This window comes from Camelina sativa, chromosome 8, assembly GCF_000633955.1.
Source record: "Camelina sativa cultivar DH55 chromosome 8, Cs, whole genome shotgun sequence".
Taxonomy (NCBI): Eukaryota; Viridiplantae; Streptophyta; class Magnoliopsida; order Brassicales; family Brassicaceae; genus Camelina; species Camelina sativa.
In genome coordinates this window covers 22,600,206-22,618,711 of record NC_025692.1, presented here as the reverse complement: position 1 = coordinate 22,618,711, position 18,506 = coordinate 22,600,206, and the positions used below count along the sequence as shown (strand labels likewise).

Below are 18,506 nucleotides of genomic sequence, written 5' to 3'. Positions count from 1 at the left end.
TAACTTTGTATGTTTCTTTAATAGTACAACTTACTCACTTTTTGGGTTTCTTAGCTACATTGCATTCTGTGTACATCTGAGAGCTTGAATCCGGATTTTTGATTGAAAGTTTCCTTTGAAAATGATCTACCACCACCAAACTATAATATCTTCGACCTAATTTAAAAATCAAACTTATACTTTCAAATATATATTATTGATATTGAACTAAGGTTAACAAGAAAAAGATATCCAATGTGGCAACCACCTCTAGAAACTCTATTATAAATATAAGTAGATGTAAAGGCGTGTTGTTGCCAAACGCAAAGAAAATCATTCGACATTACAGAAAACAAAACTTACAAAAATCTTTAAAAAAAAAAAAAAAAAATTGAGAGAGAGAGAGAGAGAGAAGGGTGATGAAGGAAGAACAATGGGCACCAGTAATAGTAATGTTAATATCAAGTGTTGCAATGGGATCAGTGAATGCTCTCGTTAAGAAAGCACTCGATGTTGGTGTTAACCATATGATCTTTGGTGCTTATAGAATGGCTATTTCTGCTCTAATCTTGGTTCCGTTTTCTTGTGTCTGGGAGAGGTAAGAACATTTTGATTCTTGTTCGGCTTCAAAACTCAGATTTGAAACTATCTTTAAAAGCAAATTTCTCTGGCTATGTATATTTTTTATTAATATATGTATATGATTCAATTTCAGACGTAAGTCGAAATGTTAACTAACTTTAAAATATTATATTTAGTTACCATTACAACAATAAAACTTATGTTCTCATATATGTTACCATTATATGTTAAATTCTGAATAATCTTAATTCTTCTTAATCTCCATATATGATTTCTTTTACGCGTCAATATTTAAGTAAACAACCCATGAATTTGAACTTGTCGTCAATCTTACACAGTACTAAACTAGTAATACGATTGTCATGTGCCATGAATTCGTCTGTTTAAGTCCGAACTAATCCAAATTAAGTTTGTAATGTTGGTATTTCCGTTGATTTATATATCACCACTTTTTTGTTTTTGAGACATGGTGATACTAAGCTGTAATATTATTGATATATAACCTCTCATGTATGTATGTATATATGTATATTTATGTGTGTATATTAGTATATATCTATATACTGTGTGTGTATGCGCATGCATGTATATATGTATGTATGTATGTATGTATGTATATAATAGTTATAAGTTCTTATTATGTTGTATATATGTAAGTAATGAAGCTTGCTCTTTAAATGAGTTTGTTATAGGAAAACAAGACCAAAGCTAACGTTCATGCTTTTGTGCGAACACTTCATCAGCGGATTACTTGGGTTTGTCCTTTTCACTACTTGTTAAACTTATATTACGCAATTCCCTCTGTTTTTGATGATTTTATTCACTTTTAGAAAGGGGAGAAAAGGATAAAAGAGTTTTCTAACACGTAATCTCTTATTATTACGAGCTCTTTGTTTCGTTTATTTATGTTTTTTTTTGCCTTAAAAATAACGCAGGGCAAGTTTGATGCAATTTTTCTTTTTGCTTGGACTATCGTACACGTCAGCAACTGTTTCGATGGCTCTAGTTAGCATGTTACCTGCTATCACCTTTGCGTTAGCCCTTGTTTTCAGGTAACGCAAGTATGCAACTAATATAATTACATTATTTACTCTTATAAAGACTAAAAAAAAGCAAATAAAAAAAACAAAATTTGTGTCGTATTTTTTTATATATATAAATATTTGCAGGATAGAGAATACCCAAAACCTGAAGAGCAAAGCAGGTGTGCTCAAAGTAATGGGAACCCTAATTTGCACAATGGGAGCAATGTTCTTGACATTTTACAAAGGCCCGGAGATATCAAACCATCATTCTCATCCAGGAGTTCTTCAAAAGAACAAGAACACGTTACATAACAATGGTCACGACCAAACAAAAAACTGGTTTCTAGGCTGTCTTTATCTGATCATTGGAACAGTGTTGTTATCTCTATGGATGTTGTTTCAAGGGAAATTAAGCTTAAAATATCCTGGCAATAAATACTCAAGCACTTGTCTCATGTCAGTCTTCGCAGCATTTCAATGTGCCATTTTGAGTCTTTATAAGAGTAGAGAGGTCGAAGATTGGATCATCGAAGATAAATTTGTCATTTTCATCATCCTTTACGCTGTAAGTCCTTTATTCTTTTTCTTTTAAATAGGAACATAAGCATAAAAGCCGAAAAATATTATCGAGAGTCTATAAGGTAAGCTTGTAAAATACTGATGAAATGTTCGGTTAGGTTATAATGTTAAAAAAAAAAACACCATCGAGGAGTTGATAAATTGATGAAAATAAACAGGGAATAGTGGGACAAGCGATGTCGACAGTTGTAACGTCATGGTCAATAAAAATGACAGGAGCAGTTTTCGTGTCAACATTCGCCCCCGTCAGTCTGGTTGCCGCTACGTTATTCGATTTCCTCATCTTACGCTCTCCTTTATACCTCGGCAGGTTTATTCTCAAATCATATCATATAATATACTCTACATATAATATAACCAAAGGTCGGTCCATGCATGCACTGATATCCTTATATTTACTTATTTGTGATGAAACAAAAATATGCAGCATACTTGGATCCGTAGTGACTATAACGGGTCTCTACGTGTTTCTTTGGGGAAAGAAGAGTGAGATAGATCAGTCTGTTTCGAAGACATTGACCACTTCCAGTGAGAACATTGAAAGCGAAGACCATATGATAACAAATGATAAGGATACTAAATTGCCCGTTTAATGTGTGATGGGAATTTGCTATCACATAAACGTGATAAGTGTCATTGATCAGCTCTGAATTATAAGTCTTTATTCACTCAAGGGTGACTCCAAGAAATTAAAGATAAACTCATTGTAACGGCTCGTTGGATTGATACGTGTGTTTGGACAAGAAAGAGGTTTAGCTCGAAATAGTTTATGTCATTATGTTACTCTTCTAAAGTGTCCATATGTACTAGCTAGCTACAGTTTTAAGTTAAATTTTAATGTTTGGCACATTTTACTTAAATATGTAACCAAAACAAAAAAAATGAGTAAAAGCAGTAGAGATAAATTTTAAATTTTTGTTTCTAATTTTTATATAGAAAATCTCTTGGATATACTATATAACTTAAGAATAATAGCTAAAGCATATCATTGTCTATTTGGGCATTGTTGGATCCCATATCTAACAATTTACTTTTTCAAAATTTGAAATTTAAAGACAAGAGATAATATGCATATGAATCTGTAGTGGCATACTAATTGATTTACTTTTTGAAAAATTTAAAATTATTAACATTAACTCTAAATCATAAGAGAGGGAACATGCTATATCGTAACATTATATTGACCGTCGTCTATATTAATTAATAATTATACAATTTATACTTTTTGGTATTTTGAGGAATCTTACCGTCGTTAACATATAAATATAAAATTAAAATTATAACGACAATCAATAATTTACCACAAATTTCAAACACTATAAATAAAGCTTCCCTCCTTAACCGAACTGAACGGCCCGAAAATGTTGGGCCAGGGTTAGGCCGATGATTAGTACGTCCATTGCTCAATGCTCATAGTTATAAAACCTTGTTCAAAATAGTAGATATGATCTAGCTAGCCTTAACGCTTAGCAATTTTTTGTCTGGCCATTCTCATTTACAGAGCCTTAACCACAGTCACACACTTACATGGTCGCACGACATTGATATGATCGTCGCCCACGTCGTAGTATATATTTTGAATTGTGGTTTGTCGGCTTTGATCTGCAGTCTGATTCATAACCTTTCAATCTCAATCGATTTCAGTTTTTGTTTTAAATTTATTTGAGGATGCAAATTGTGTTCTCACTATCTTTTGATAAAAAGTCCCTTATCTTTCGAAGAAAACTAATTGGCGGACTAGGTATAGATCCTGATAGAAATAAAAGCTTTATCTCACTTTATCTTTCCTTATTGCTTTCGAAAAAGAAGATTAAAGCCAACGTACATATATCAATCAATGGGAAATTAAAAGAAACACATGCACATGTATAAAGAACAAAAAAACTGAACATGAAAAGCAAGAAAAGACAATTAGAATTTATAATGACAAACCAATAAACTAAAAATAACAAAAGCAAATTTGACTCTAATTAACCAACTGTAATATTCAATTAATATACATATCTAGCTACTTCTGTATATATATTGAGTAATATATATATTAAATATAATGTTAGTTTTTAAACCTACTTAAAAACACGCTTTGAAGTTCTTTAATGAATATGCGTTGGAACTCTAGATCAGTTTTTTTTTTCAAACCAATTGAGTAAGTAAATCCTTTTGCCCAAAATAAAAATGAAAAACAAAAAGCTCAAGTTTTTAATAGTTTCAAACGTGTACAATCACTAACAGAAAAACAGTGTCAATGTCAGTGACAATGATCAATTTAGGACCTCGACCACCACTATATAGAGTGAAGTCTATACCACTTCACCACTATGGTTTAACAAGAAAATAAAATGTTATAATATTGTTCTTAAAATAACTAACACTCTTTTAATTAAGTTTTATGATTTTTCCTAGTCAAATTTTGTATGTGTTTTTTATACACAAATTTATTGAAAATTTTAGTTGTATAGATTTATAAGCAGAGTAATTAAACTTAAGGGCGAACAAAGTCAGAAAATACGTACATCATTATAGTTTGTTCTGTTCCTATCGCAAATAGAATGGATTATATACCGTTCCATATTAGTAAAAATAATAACTGTAAAGATATAGAGGAATAACACCACAATTTCCTGCTTGAAAAAACGCCAAGCAAACGTTTTTACTATTTATTCTTATTAAACTCTTATTCGATGTACAAGAATAAATTTAAGCACACCTCTCTTCTCTATCTAAACTCTTACAAATATAGATCTAAGAGAACAACACTCACCTTTTTAGCTTTCTTTTTGTTAGCCTTGAAGTTACAATCTCTCACAAAAGGTTTTTCAAGTGTTTACCAAAAAACCTACCACACACCCCCTAGATCTTTTATATTCGATGATCCTTAAACCCTAAAAAAATCTTCAAATCTTCACGTAAGGCAATATCTTGTTTGGCACAATCCACTTTCCTTAACCATCGCACATGATATTCTCCAGATATTCTCTCTCTCGATTCTGCTTTATCTTCTCATATCATCCCGCTCGGACTTGCCACGTCAGCACACGCAACCACGTCAGCAACTCGACCATCTATGATCTGATGCAGCTCCCTGATTGACACAACTCTCTGCTCGGCACAACGACTTGTTTCTCACAGCGAGTTGTTGCAGAATTTGCATTTACAATCTCCCCCTTTTTGACTGAGTTCGAAACTCAAGCATCTCTCTGGTTCAACCTGAAAAGACACTCCTACAAACACAAGCCAAAAAAAACGCAAGCAAAAACTAGACAAACCACCAATCATTATCGAGCATAAACAAACAACAGCTTGTTCAAACAGAACGAAGATTAAGAACTGGACATTCAGAGACCCCCAAAGGACCGCAGCGGAAATCATTAAGTCTCCTCCATAAACAAAGATTAGTCTCCCCCATAAACAAGGATTCTCCCCCACAAACACAGAGCTTCTCATCATTAGGTTATATCAAAACCAGACACACTCTCCCCCAGCTTGAGTGATCAACTAAGTCAAAAACTGATATGTGTACTGAGTTATGGGAATCACTTACCTGCTAACAGAACTAGAATCAATCCTGAGATCTCGTCACATAGCTGGAAGTACCATTATCCTAACACAAATCGGCACCTCTTGGTACTACACACACTCAATCAATAGTTTAGTGCAACACAACCCTTTCTAAGTAGGAAAAACGCAATCATGAAAGATTATGCAACTTAACATCAAGATCCTGTGTATACCTCATAGAGAGTTGTTGAGAGGCCCAGAAAGAGATCAGACCATGATATTTTAATTTTAAACATATGGAACATACCTGAAATCCTCTCCTTGTGAGATCATGTCACTCGATTTTATCGGCACACACCTCAGATACTACCACAACCTCTTGGATTTTCAAAGATCACCAGTCGACAATGATGGCTAGACTTTCACACTGTCATGCATTTAGTCCTTTTGATGCCAACCAAACATGCATAGGCAGCTGAAAATTCTTTGGAGAGATCTAGCAGTACGATTCGTTCGCCCCCTTTTGTTTTTTTTTTTTTGTGTTTTTTGCTTCCCACTGCGTTGAAGCTTCACATTGATGGGGCTTAGAACTGTCACCTTTTCGTGCTTCAAAGGTCTTGACACCCAGTGATATCATTTGGCTTAATCAATCACTAATGTCAGCTTAAGCCTCTGAATGTAACACAAGACTTTGTCTCTCCTCAGCTCTTTGACCTCCTAATGACATGACAACATTTTACTCGGACATGGACCGGCATGACATACAACTATTTTCCATCTAGTCTTTAAGTACAAGATAACTGCTAACCTCCTATATATCCTAGGATTTCCATGGTCAGATTCGAAATGTGTCCCTAACAGTCATGACAGCACAACTCAACAAGAATTAGATTTCATAGATCGCAATAGACTTTCGCAGATTAGTGAATCTGGTAAAGTCCAAAGGTTTAGTAAACAAATCAGCCAGTTGAAATTCAGTACGGACATGATCGATCTCAATCAGTTTCGCCTCAACTAATTCCCTAATGAAGTGATATCAGATATCTATGTGTTTAGTTCGCGAATGTTAAACAGGATTTTTCGAGATGTTTATTGCACTTTGATTATCACAATGAATTAAGATAGAATCAGAAACAATACCATAATCAGCGGCCATCTGCTTCATCCACATCAGTTGCGTGCAACAGCTACCCAAGGCTATGTACTCCGCTTCAGCTGTTGACAAAGACACACTATTTTGCTTCTTGTTGTGCCAGGATATGAGATTGTTTCCCATGAAGAAGCAACCACCACTTGTGCTTCTGCGGTCATCCATAGAACCCGCCCGATCGGCATCACAGTAGCCTGTTAGACTAGTGGTAGTGTCCTTGGTATAATAGATACCCAGTTCGATTGTGCCTTTGATGTACTTGGTGATCTTCTTCACAGCCAGGAGATGTGACTTCTTAGGTCTGGCTTGATATCGAGCACACACACCAACCGCTAAGCAGATGTCCGGACGACTTGGTTTCAAATACAGAAGACTACCAATCTTCCCTCGAATAGCTTCTCGTCCACATCTTCTCCTGCTTCATCCTTTAAGAGCTTGTCATTCACCCCCATAGGTATCTTGGCCTCTTTACTGGTTGTAAGGCCAAATCTTGTTATCAAGCCCCTTGCATATGTGCTTTGAGACACAAATATGCCATCAGCTGACTGTTGTACCTGCAAACCCAAGAAATAAGTTAGTTCACCACACATACTCATTTTAAACTCATTAGTCATATTTTGGACAAACTGATTAACGAGTTGTTGGCAAGTTGATCCAAAGACAATGTCATCGACATAGATCTATACAAACATCAGGCCCTTGTCAAGACTAAGAACAAACAAAGTCTTGTCCACATTCCCGCGAACATAGCCTTGTTCCATAAGGAACATTGTCAACCTCTCATACCAGGCTCTAGGTGCTTGTTTAAGCCCATACAGAGCTTTCTTCAGTTTGTACACATGTTGCGGATACTTTGGATCTTCAAACCCTTTAGGTTGCTCAACATAGACCTCCTCTTGAAGAATCCCATTAAGAAAGGCACTCTTGACATCCATCTGATGCAATGTGATATTTAATGCACATGCCATGCCAAACAGGAAGCGAATGGATTCCAATCTCGCTACTGGTGCAAAGGTTTCATTAAAGTCGACTCCTTCTACTTGTCAGTAACCCTGAGCAACAAGACGAGCTTTATTTCTCACAATGCATCCATTTTCATCGCTCTTGTTCTTGAAAATCCATTTGGTTCCTACCACATTAACATCCACCGGTCTGTTTGTGAGTTCTCATACATTACATCGAGCAAACTGTTCAAGTTCATCTTGCATTGTAGCTATCCAAAATTCATCGGATAGTGCTTCTTTATGATTCTTTGGCTCAACCGAGGAAACAAAGCATGCAAACTGTACAACTTCAGAGTCCTGAGGCACTTGTTAAATGATTGATCGCTGTTTCTTTCCAGCCAGATAGAAAAAGTCAATTTGTTTTCCCCTTGTAATTCTTCCCCCCTGAATCTCGCCAATAACATCATTAGAGGAGTGATTCTGATGCACCTGAGAGACATCTAGAAGAGGACACACCTCAGAAGAAACACAGGGAGGTGCTGTGAAGGCTGGCGGCTCGAGAACACTAGAAGGAGCGTCAGGAGCATCAGTTACCGAGTCATCAGGAGAAGAAATTGGTATGAGCGAGACTCGCTGGAAAAAATATCATCAAACACCACATTGACAGTCTTCTGAACAGAACGCAGGCGCTTGTTGCCAGAATAACCCAGATATATCCCATCATCGCTCTTGGAATAAAATTTGCCCAGCTGATCTTTGTCGTTTAAGATGTAACAAACACAGCCAAAGACATGGAAATAACTGACTGATGGAGTGCGACCCTTCCACAATTCATAGGGTGTCTTGGAGGTGCATGGTCGAACATACACCCGATTGATAATGTAACATGCAGTATTGACAGCCTCATCCCAGAACTGTTGTGGAACCTGATTCCCATGAAGCATTGCTCTTGCCATCTCCTGCAGAGTTGTGTTCTTTCGTTCAACTACGCCATTCTGCTCCAGAGTCCTGGATGCGGAAAACTGATGCATAATCCCTTGAGCTGTGCAGAACTGATTAAACTGCTCATTCACAAACTCACCACCGCGATCACTGTGTATCACCTTGATAGCCCACTTCTCGCCTTTGATTTGAAAAGCCAAGATGCAAAAGCATTCAAGTGTATCTGATTTTTCCATAAGGAAACGCACCCATGTGTAGCGAGAGAAGTCATCGACCAGAACAAAAATTATTCGTTTTCCTGACAAGCTATTGACACGAATTGGACCCATAAGATCCATGTGTACCAATTCCAAAATATGCTCAGTGCGCACATCAGGAACTGCCTTGTGTGACACCTTCACCTGTTTTCCTTTGTTGCATGGTCCACACACAAAATGTTGATCAGTCTGGAGTTTAGGTATTTCTCGAACAATGTCTTGATGTGCGAGTTTATGCATGGTGCATATGTTCAGGTGACCAAGCTTCTGGTGCCACAACTCAGTGTCGGTCCCAGTGGATGCATGAAAGCAATGATTTGTTGACTTCCACATATAGCAGTTATTACCTGATCTCTTGCCTTCGAGTTTCACAGATCCTTGTTGATCAACAGCTTTGCAATCTCGTTTAGTGAAAATGACATCCAGTCCTTCGTCACACAATTGACTGACACTGATGAGATTCGCCTTTAACCCATCAACCAAAAACACATCTCTCATACTAGGTTGTGCACTCCCACCAGTAACACCTTTCCCTTTGATTTCACCTTTTGCTCCATCACCGAAGGTAACCCGACCAGTAGACACATTTTCAAATTCCGACAGGTTGGTATGAGCTCCAGTCATGTGTCTGGAACAGCCACTATCAAAGTACCACTTCTTTTGATCCGAACCAAACTTACCCTCAGCTTGTGCTACATTACAGTACATACCACTCCTTTTGACAAACAGTTGTTGAGTGGTCTCATATCTCTAGGATAAGTCACTTGTTGAGTAGCCCTTGACATGCGGTTGTTGTACTCAAAGCACTATGCTTTAAAGTGAGTTAGATTTCCACAATACCAACACCCATTCCTTCGACTTCGTGAAACTTGATAGGCCGGTCCAAATGCCTGATGTGTTGAGTAGTGATTTGCAGCCAAACCATATGGATCCAATGATTGAGTCACATGCATAACTTTAAAGGGTGCTAGGTAAGAAGCCCGAAATCTCCTTTTAGGATGAACATTTCTTGCTTGATGAGAATCAGTTTTGATTGGGACTGCCGCTTGTGTCCTTGATTAGATGGGTGTAGCTTCTTTGTTTTCTGCATCAAGACCCTTGACAAACTTCGTGGATGTTGAGGGATCGTTACCTTGATACCCTAGTCCCCACTTAGTATTACCCATCCTTCCACTACTCAAAATGGTGTCAAGATCCTTTGTTCCCTTGCTCAGTATTCTGATGTTTTTTAGCTGCTCTTCCATTTGCTTTTCTAGTCCCTGGGACCTAGCTCTTTCCTCTTCAAGATCTGACGACAGCGAGTTGAATCTTGTCAGCAGATCTGTTTTTTCAGCCAGCAACACATCATACTCCTGAGTTTTCTGAACCAGACTAGAAATTAACAGGGTAACCTGTTCCTCAAGGGGTAGATCTGCCTCATCATCTTCAGAATCTGACACAACAGTTGGTTGATCCTTTTCACCCTGTTCCACCACTTCATCTTCCTCAATGACTCCCAACAGAGCCACATAGTTATTGAGAACTTCACCATCTTGCTTGTTATCATCAGAGTCACTATCACTCGAGACTACAAACGATTTGGATCTACTCTCTTTAGTAGGACATTCAGCCTTGGAGTGACCATATCCTTTGCATCCATAGCACTGCATCAACCCTCTACGCTTGTAGTTAGGGCATTCTGCCTTAAGATGTTCGTATCCTTCACACTCCAGACATTGGCGCTCTTGCCTATCACTCCTCTTAAAGTCCCTCTCCGAATCACTTCTGACTGTAGATGGGGATCCTCTGTGCTGACCACGCTCCATTTCTTTGAAGAATTTCCTAACCAGTAATCCAACTTTTTCTTCATCTGCAGCATCTTGTGTCTCAGCATTCTTCGGAGTTTCAACAGCCTTTAGAGCAAACGATCGTTCAGCGCGATGTTCCTTTTTCTTAAGCTGCATCTCAAACGACTCCATCATCCCAACAACTTGACTGAACTTCAACTCATCTGAGTTCAAGGAAACATCAATGGCAGATCTATGTGGTTGAAATTTGTCTAGAATGCTCCTAAGAAATTTCTTCACCAGCTTCTTGTCCTTGTAGCGCTTTCCCATGATAACAGCTTCTTGTGCGATAGCACTCAAAAGACAAACAGACTTTTATCAGGTGTTTGCTCTGATACCAATTGTAAAGGTATAGAGGAATAACACCACAATTTCTTGCTTGGAAAAACGCCAAGCAAACGTTCTTACTATTTATTCTTATCAAACTCTTATCCGGTTTATAAGAATAAATCTAAGCACACCTCTCTTCTCTATCTAAACTCTCACTAGTATAGATCTAAGAGAACAACACTCACCTTTTTAGCTTTCTTTTTGTTAGCCTTGAAGTTACAATCTCTCGCAAAAGGTTTTTCAAGTGTTTACCAAAAAACCTACCACACACCCCCTAGATCTTTTATATTCGATCATCCTTCAACCCTAAAAAGATCTTCAAATCTTTACGTAAGGCAATATCTTGTTTGCCACAATCCACTTTTCTTAACCATCGCATATGATATTCTCCAGATATTCTCTCTCGATTCTGCTTTATCTTCTCATATCATCCCGCTCGGACTTGTCACGTCAACACACGCAACCACGTCAGCAACTCGGCCATCTGTAATCTGATACAGCTCCCTGATTGACACAACGCTCTGCTCGGCACAACGATTTATTCCTCACAACGAGTTGTTGCAGAATCTGCGTTTACAATAACGTACTGCGTAAACCATATATAGGCCAGCGGAAACAATTAAGAGAAATATTTTTAAAATTCAATTATAATTAATGGCGACCATTGTCTACGTCAATGTCATATGTCTAATTCAGTGAAATTTGTGTGGCAATCTAAAGAGAAACATAATATGGATTCATGTTTCCAATCTTACTTTAATTATAATCATTTAAATTATAAATTCGTAATATGATTTGGGAACAAAACCTCTATATATATACCAGTTTCTTCCTTCAATCATTCATACACCTTAAAGAAAAACGAAAGAGGTGAGGAACAAAAAAAAAAAAAGGAGAGGAGATCAGTTCTGAACGTAGCAGTCAATTTATAATTGATAATGGGTTACTGCGATGGCAAATGGACGCCGGTGATTATCATGGTTATCATTAATTCGGCGCTGGGTTTATGTAATGCTTTGGTTAAAAAGGTACTCGATGGTGGTGTTAACCATATGGATATCGCAACATATCGTCTCGCTATCTCCACCTTATTTTTGGCACCATACGCATTTTTTTGGGAACGGTTAGTCTATTATATTCATTTGCTTATTTCTCTATACACTATTATTTTATTTTTGTTAAAGGTATAAATTTTTCTTTATATATATACTGTTATGTATATGATTAATTAATGATAAAAATTATTCATTGTGTGTGTTTTCAGGAGAACAAGACCGAAACTTACGCTCAACATCTTGGTTCAGCTTTTCTTCAGTGCTCTTGTTGGGTTCGTTCTTTCTTTAATTTACGTTGAGAACTCTTATGAGAGTTGCAGTATAACAAGGGGATATATAGTCTAAATGAAGAAAAAAAATAGGTTGATCATTTCAAAGTTAAGAAAATAAACCACTTTATGTAGAGTTTTTGGAATTATTAGGAAATTATATATGATTTAAGTTTTTTGTTTTATGAGTTAGTTTTTATGAAACGTTGAAGTTTAGACCTTACATATACACTATTTAATTCATTTTGAAAAATATGGATAATTTCTTAATTTCATAAATAATTAGGATAATTTTCTAGTACTGTAGTTGTAGTATCCTAATTATTTTTGTTCTAATCATCAAGATATATTTTTAATATTGAGCTAACTGTTATTTTAATATAATTTAGGGCAAGTTTGACTCAGTATTTCTTCCTACTGGGGCTATCATACACGTCAGCTACGTTAGCATGTGCTTTTATTAGCATGACACCCGCGATTACATTCGTTATGGCTCTAATATTCAGGTAAACTAAATGTCTAATATTTTTCAAGTAATAACTTCACAAATTAAATTTGATATTTTCCATTTTTTTTTGTGGTATATATAGGGTAGAGAATCTAAACATGAAAAGTAAAGCAGTTATGGGGATGGTGATGGGCACTTTGATATGCGTAGGAGGAGCTTTATTACTCACAACGTACAAAGGTGTTCCCTTGACAAAAAATGGAAAACTAGAAACTCATCAGTTGATGAACAATAAACCCGCAATGAAACCCGAGAATTGGTTAGTCGGATGCTTACTTCTCTTTGCGGGTAGTAGCTGTTTCGGGTCGTGGATGCTGATACAGTCCAAAGTGAATGAAAAGTACCCATGTCAATACTCGAGTACTGTCGTATTATCATTTTTTGGCACCATCCAATGCGCCCTTCTAAGCCTCATCAAATCTCGAGATATCGGGGCTTGGATCCTCACAGATAAACTCGACATCATCACCGTTGTTTACGCAGTAAGATTTTTATTATTATCATAACATAAGATGGTCTTTTTTTTCCATGCGTACTATGAACGTGTTACGTGTTAATTATAGGGAGCGGTAGCACAAGGAATATGTACGGTGGGAACGTCTTGGTGCATCAGAAAGAGAGGGCCAATCTTTACTTCTGTTTTTACTCCCGTGGGGCTTATATTCGCTACACTATTTGATTTCTCGATTCTTCATCGTCAAATTTGCCTTGGAAGGTACGTCAAAACAATATATATTAATAGAACATATGAATTTTTGAATGTGAATGTGAATGTTCTTCTTGATATATGTAGTGTTATCGGATCTGGGGTTGTAATCTTTGGACTATACATATTCTTGTTGGGAAAAGTCAGGCAAATGAAGGAAGAGTGTGCAAAGAGGTCACCTTCTCATTTAAATGAAGACGGAGGAGAAGATGATGAACAATACAAAAAGGGTCATCTTATTGTTGTTCCAATGACTCCTTGATTTGATTATAGACTTCTTCTTTTCTTCACTTCATACATTATTTTATTATAATACCAATATTGACCGATAATTTACATGAACTAGTCCAACGGATCAGTAAACTAGTCCACATATTGCTTCTTTTCCTTAATTTTCTCGCACAATTTGCTTATTATTGTGTATCTGAGTAAACCGCTTTCGTAGTAGACTAGTTAGATCGTCCACCTGATCAGCTATTTCCTGACCATTGTCACCGGAACGTTGGATTGGTAGAGCATGATCTCAACCACTCCAACAACGAGACCAACCGCAATTGGAACAAAAATGTAGAAGTCACTGCTGAGCAGTCCGTATCTAAGGTACTAATGATGACATTCTTCGTTTTTAATAGCTAACATAGATTATTCCTTTTTAACTAAAAAAACACTGATCATTCCTATTGTGTTCAGTATATTTTAATACAAAACTAGATTAGGACCCGTCCGATGTGCGGGTTTAAAGTTTTGTAATTAAAATAAAATTTAATAAAAACATAATAAAATTTATTATATATTATTTATAAATTTAATTTTTGCTATAATACACTGATTTATATTCATATACAAATTTTTTATGTATGTTACCATTAAAAGTGTATTTTTTACACCTAGGTAAACAGTATGTTTTTCTTTTTACAATTTTAGAAATTAGTGAAAAAATGGACTATTTCCGGATTTAAGCCCATACATAATCCCAAAGGCCAATCCACAAACATCAAACTGAACTAAACCATCTAATACAAAACTGACTCGGGTTCACGAAACCTGAACTAAACCGGACGACATGAAACCCTAATCTACTGATATGTTCAAATTGTAATACCCTAATAATACTAACAGCCTTGCAGTTGTAATATTCTAGGGGTCGAATCCACAGAGACTCTAGATCACACAATAGACTTATTAATCTTTTAATTATGCTAAATCAAACTATTAAATTAAAAACAATGCAAAAACAGAATTTAAAGGTGTTGTAAATTCAAAGGATCAAAGAGCTAGGCCTAGGGAAATTCTCAGGAATTTATGAAATATTAAATCAGTCAAATAATAGGATTCAAGCAATTAAAAATCAGATCTAGAACTCTAAACACTCTTGTAAAATAAATCAGTTCTCACTGCAAATATTATCTAAATTTAAAACCAGAAACTCCAAATCTCTTTGCAAAATTCAAGGTTAAAAATCAGCTTTAAAAACAAGTTTAGATTGTTCACAAAATTATTAAATCAAATCTCTTTGCAAGAAATAATTTTGTTCATCAAAAGGTTTTATCAGGAAAATCAATTATATTCTCATATCAATTTATTTTCCTAGATATTAATTCTAGGTGATCAATCAAGAATTAATATGAATAACAACCTAAGATGAAGATCACAGAAGATAATAAATCTNATTAATCTTTTAATTATGCTAAATCAAATTATTAAATTAAAAACAATGCAAAAACAAAATTTATNGCACCATAAAAACCCTATGAAAAACCCTAAACCTAACAAACAAACTACTTAGACATATTCAATGTAGAACAAAACATCTTTTCTGAATAATAAGCTATTGATATTAAGAAGTAAGAAAGGAGTTCAAGAATCTTCTCTCTACAGATGAAATCAGATCTGTCTCTCCCAAAGCTCTCAATATCTCTTTTGGTTTCAGAATAAAACTTAGGTCTAAACAATTACCATAAAAATCCTATAAATACTCTAAAACACGTCTTGGGCCTTAATTGCAAATAAGAGAAACTTGGGAAAATTTTGTAAATCTTCTAAAGCTTGTGGAAACAACTTCCATTTGGTTTTTGGCAACTGCATCGATCGATGCTGAGATTGCATCGGTCGATGCATAGTCTTGATCTCGTCTCCGAGCTTCGTTGATCAGCCTTCATGCTTTGATTATGCTCCAAATCATCCTCTTTTAGCTCTCTTGTGTTCCATCCGTGCCAATGAGTACCTAAACCTATAAAGACTCAAAAACAACCTACAAAACAAATCAAAAGACTCAAAAACACACTTATACCATGGTTAAAAACCACAAAAACCATGATATACCATCTACAACTGAAAAACACAGTTGCAGCCGCCGACCATGGATTGCAGATACTTGCCGGAGTAGGACTTCCGGTAAGCCTGGACGGCGCGAGTCGAACGGAGATAGTGATCCAGGATCTGTTGCCATCCCGCTACCGTAGAGCTGTTTTGAGAAAGAGGAAGAAAATCGATCTTGTCTTTGTCGAGGAGTTTCCTTACGCAGTCGTGAGAGAGCAAAGCAGTAGGGAGTAGATCAGGAGACCTTTGACGGTGGCTTAGCCTCACCATATTGCAGACTACCTCCCCCACTGTACAACAGTCCCATGAAACCTCCAGAATCTCGAGTCGCCCGATCTAACCATCTTCCTCTCTCGTTCTTTGCCAGGAAAACCTCCTTCTTCCACTCCGCGTAGCTACATTGCCGGTAAAGCTCTTATCGTTAGTGTCTCGCAGATGCTTCTCCTCGCCACAACTCCCTTGATTTTGATCAGATTGTTCCGCCGAGATGATGCCGCAGACTACGGATGAAGAACCATGAGCTTCGGAGTCCTCGTCGTCACCGGAATCGACAGAGAACTCTACTATCGATGCAAGAGATCGTGCTCAGAAGAGGAAGAGAATTGAGAGAGAAATCGCCGCGAGTGAGATCACACGACTCTCTCTCTCTACTCTTTTTGTTTTTAGGTATACTGTATGTTACAAATATATTATTTACCACCACCTATTAAGCCAACTATTATATGTCTCTTTACTTTCACTTTCGCAATAGTTTCTTTATTTCAAATAAAAATAAATTACATCACAATAGTGTATGACTAACCTTGGAGAGAACCTCGGTTCTGCCCTCCTCCCTTATGGAGAGAACTTTGCGTTTAACCTCCTCTACCATAGAGAGAACTTTGGCTCTGCCTTCCTCTCTTGGGAGATAACCTTGTGTTCAACCTCCCCCACCTTCCTCCCTTGGGAAGATAACCTTGCGTCCAACCTCCTCCACCATAGAGAGAACTTCGGCTCTGCCCCCCTCCTGTGTGGAGAGAACATGTTCACGTCTTTTAGCTATCTCAAAGTGGCTTGCTCCAGTAACCAATGAAACTAAATATCTTTTTCCAACGTCACAAAATCTTTTGATAGTAACTAATGTTAAATTTTCCAATGTATTCGTGGAAGTTTCTTTGACACACCATGATGTAGCCTATTCGAAAAGAAGATGCATATATTAATCTTCCATTTTTTGGGGTCAACATATTAATCTTACATACTCCAAACTGAAAAAGGAGAACGTATGAGTATATTTTTGTTTAAAAAAAATAAGGAAAATTTGTCTTCCCATCAAAAAAGTTTTACCAATAGAACAAAGTTGAAACAATATTATGGTAAATAAAAGCAATAGAACAAAGTCGAAATTGTCTCTGAAACAAATATGTTGTTGAAAACTTCTTGGTAGACAATATTTTATAGAACATTGTTGTCGTAGTGTTTTGTGTCTCCTTTAAGAATATGAAGTTTGTAGTTGTAGTGACTCTGGAGAGGGCTACGTATAATTGTCCGTGAGAAAAGACTGGACATAGCAAAAATAAACCTACCTTTTTTAAAGCTTTGACCTTGACTCTTATTGATAGTCATTGCATAGCAAACTCGTACATAAAATTGACGTCTTTTTAGTCGCGCAACAACAAATTTCTCTATAAATAGCAAGACAAATTCTTCATCAAACATCATATTCTACCTTTCACATAAATTTTTAAATTTAGTAATATCAATTTTTATTTAACTAAAATATCTTCTTTTTTTTCTCTTTTACGTGACTTTTGTAGGTTTTGAAACAAATAAGTAGAGTCAAAATTTTGGAGCATATGTAAAAAGGCTAGATGAAGAAGGTCTAAGGCACATGACACATTCTCACTTTTAGAAGAGACACAAGGTCTTTCGCATTTTTTTACCTTTCGTTTCTACTTTTTGTTCATGTTTTGAAATTAGTAAATGTTGTTCAGTATGCTTATTTTGTATCAATATTGTACTTTGTTTCTTTTGATCTATTTTATAAATTTTAAATATAAAAATTTAGTTCTAGATAATTATTCATAAAATCTATTAGGTTTTTAGTTTATAGTTAATATATCTTAGTTCCTACCGCTTCATATAACTTATGTAAACAGTGTTCCTACCAATTGGCTCTTTCGAGCTAATCTATTTAATTGTTTGACAAAAAAGTTAATATATCTTAGTTACAATATTAATGTTAACTATTATTGAATGTATTTTAAAATAACTAAACATATATTATTATGTTCATTTTACCTACGCATCGCGTGAGACTTTTTCTATCCGAACCAATTTGTATGATCTTGACTTTCGTTATTTTCACAGTTTTTGTTTCCATCTGTAGTGCTCATGTTTGAAAATTCTAATTGAGTTTGATACATTGGAATGACATCTTACTCTCTATATATATAACAAAGATATGAGAGAATACATATCTTTATATTTAACTTTTCTTTCTTTTAAGATTAGGCCAAGGAATTCAATATAATATAGAATTCTTTTTGTATAAGTTT

General features: G+C 36.0%; 2 protein-coding genes across 2 annotated transcripts; both read left to right on the top strand.

Moving 5' to 3' along the window:
- Positions 309-2,928, top strand: LOC104707958 (WAT1-related protein At4g01430). The gene is made up of 6 exons (XM_010424419.2): positions 309-577; positions 1,254-1,316; positions 1,497-1,613; positions 1,731-2,151; positions 2,324-2,475; positions 2,593-2,928. Exons 1-6 carry the CDS (start codon positions 399-401, stop codon positions 2,756-2,758), a joined length of 1,098 nt encoding a protein of 365 aa, XP_010422721.1. The 5' UTR covers positions 309-398; the 3' UTR covers positions 2,759-2,928.
- LOC104707957 (WAT1-related protein At4g01440) lies at positions 11,950-13,992 on the top strand. Its single transcript, XM_010424418.1, has 6 exons — positions 11,950-12,235; positions 12,377-12,439; positions 12,826-12,942; positions 13,027-13,426; positions 13,508-13,659; positions 13,738-13,992. The coding sequence occupies exons 1-6, from the start codon at positions 12,051-12,053 to the stop codon at positions 13,910-13,912; spliced, it is 1,092 nt and encodes a 363-aa protein (XP_010422720.1). The 5' UTR covers positions 11,950-12,050; the 3' UTR covers positions 13,913-13,992.

Bases quoted from the DNA above. Each gene is read 5' to 3' on its own strand.
- LOC104707958 (XM_010424419.2), top strand. From the start codon at position 399: ATGAAGGAAGAACAATGGGCACCAGTAATAGTAATGTTAATATCAAGT. The intron at 578-1,253 runs GTAAGAACATTT...AGTTTGTTATAG, and splicing joins TTTTCTTGTGTCTGGGAGAG to GAAAACAAGACCAAAGCTAA. The intron at 2,476-2,592 runs GTTTATTCTCAA...AAAAATATGCAG, and splicing joins TCTCCTTTATACCTCGGCAG to CATACTTGGATCCGTAGTGA.
- LOC104707957 (XM_010424418.1), top strand. From the start codon at position 12,051: ATGGGTTACTGCGATGGCAAATGGACGCCGGTGATTATCATGGTTATC. The intron at 12,236-12,376 runs GTTAGTCTATTA...GTGTGTTTTCAG, and splicing joins TACGCATTTTTTTGGGAACG to GAGAACAAGACCGAAACTTA. The intron at 13,660-13,737 runs GTACGTCAAAAC...TGATATATGTAG, and splicing joins CGTCAAATTTGCCTTGGAAG to TGTTATCGGATCTGGGGTTG.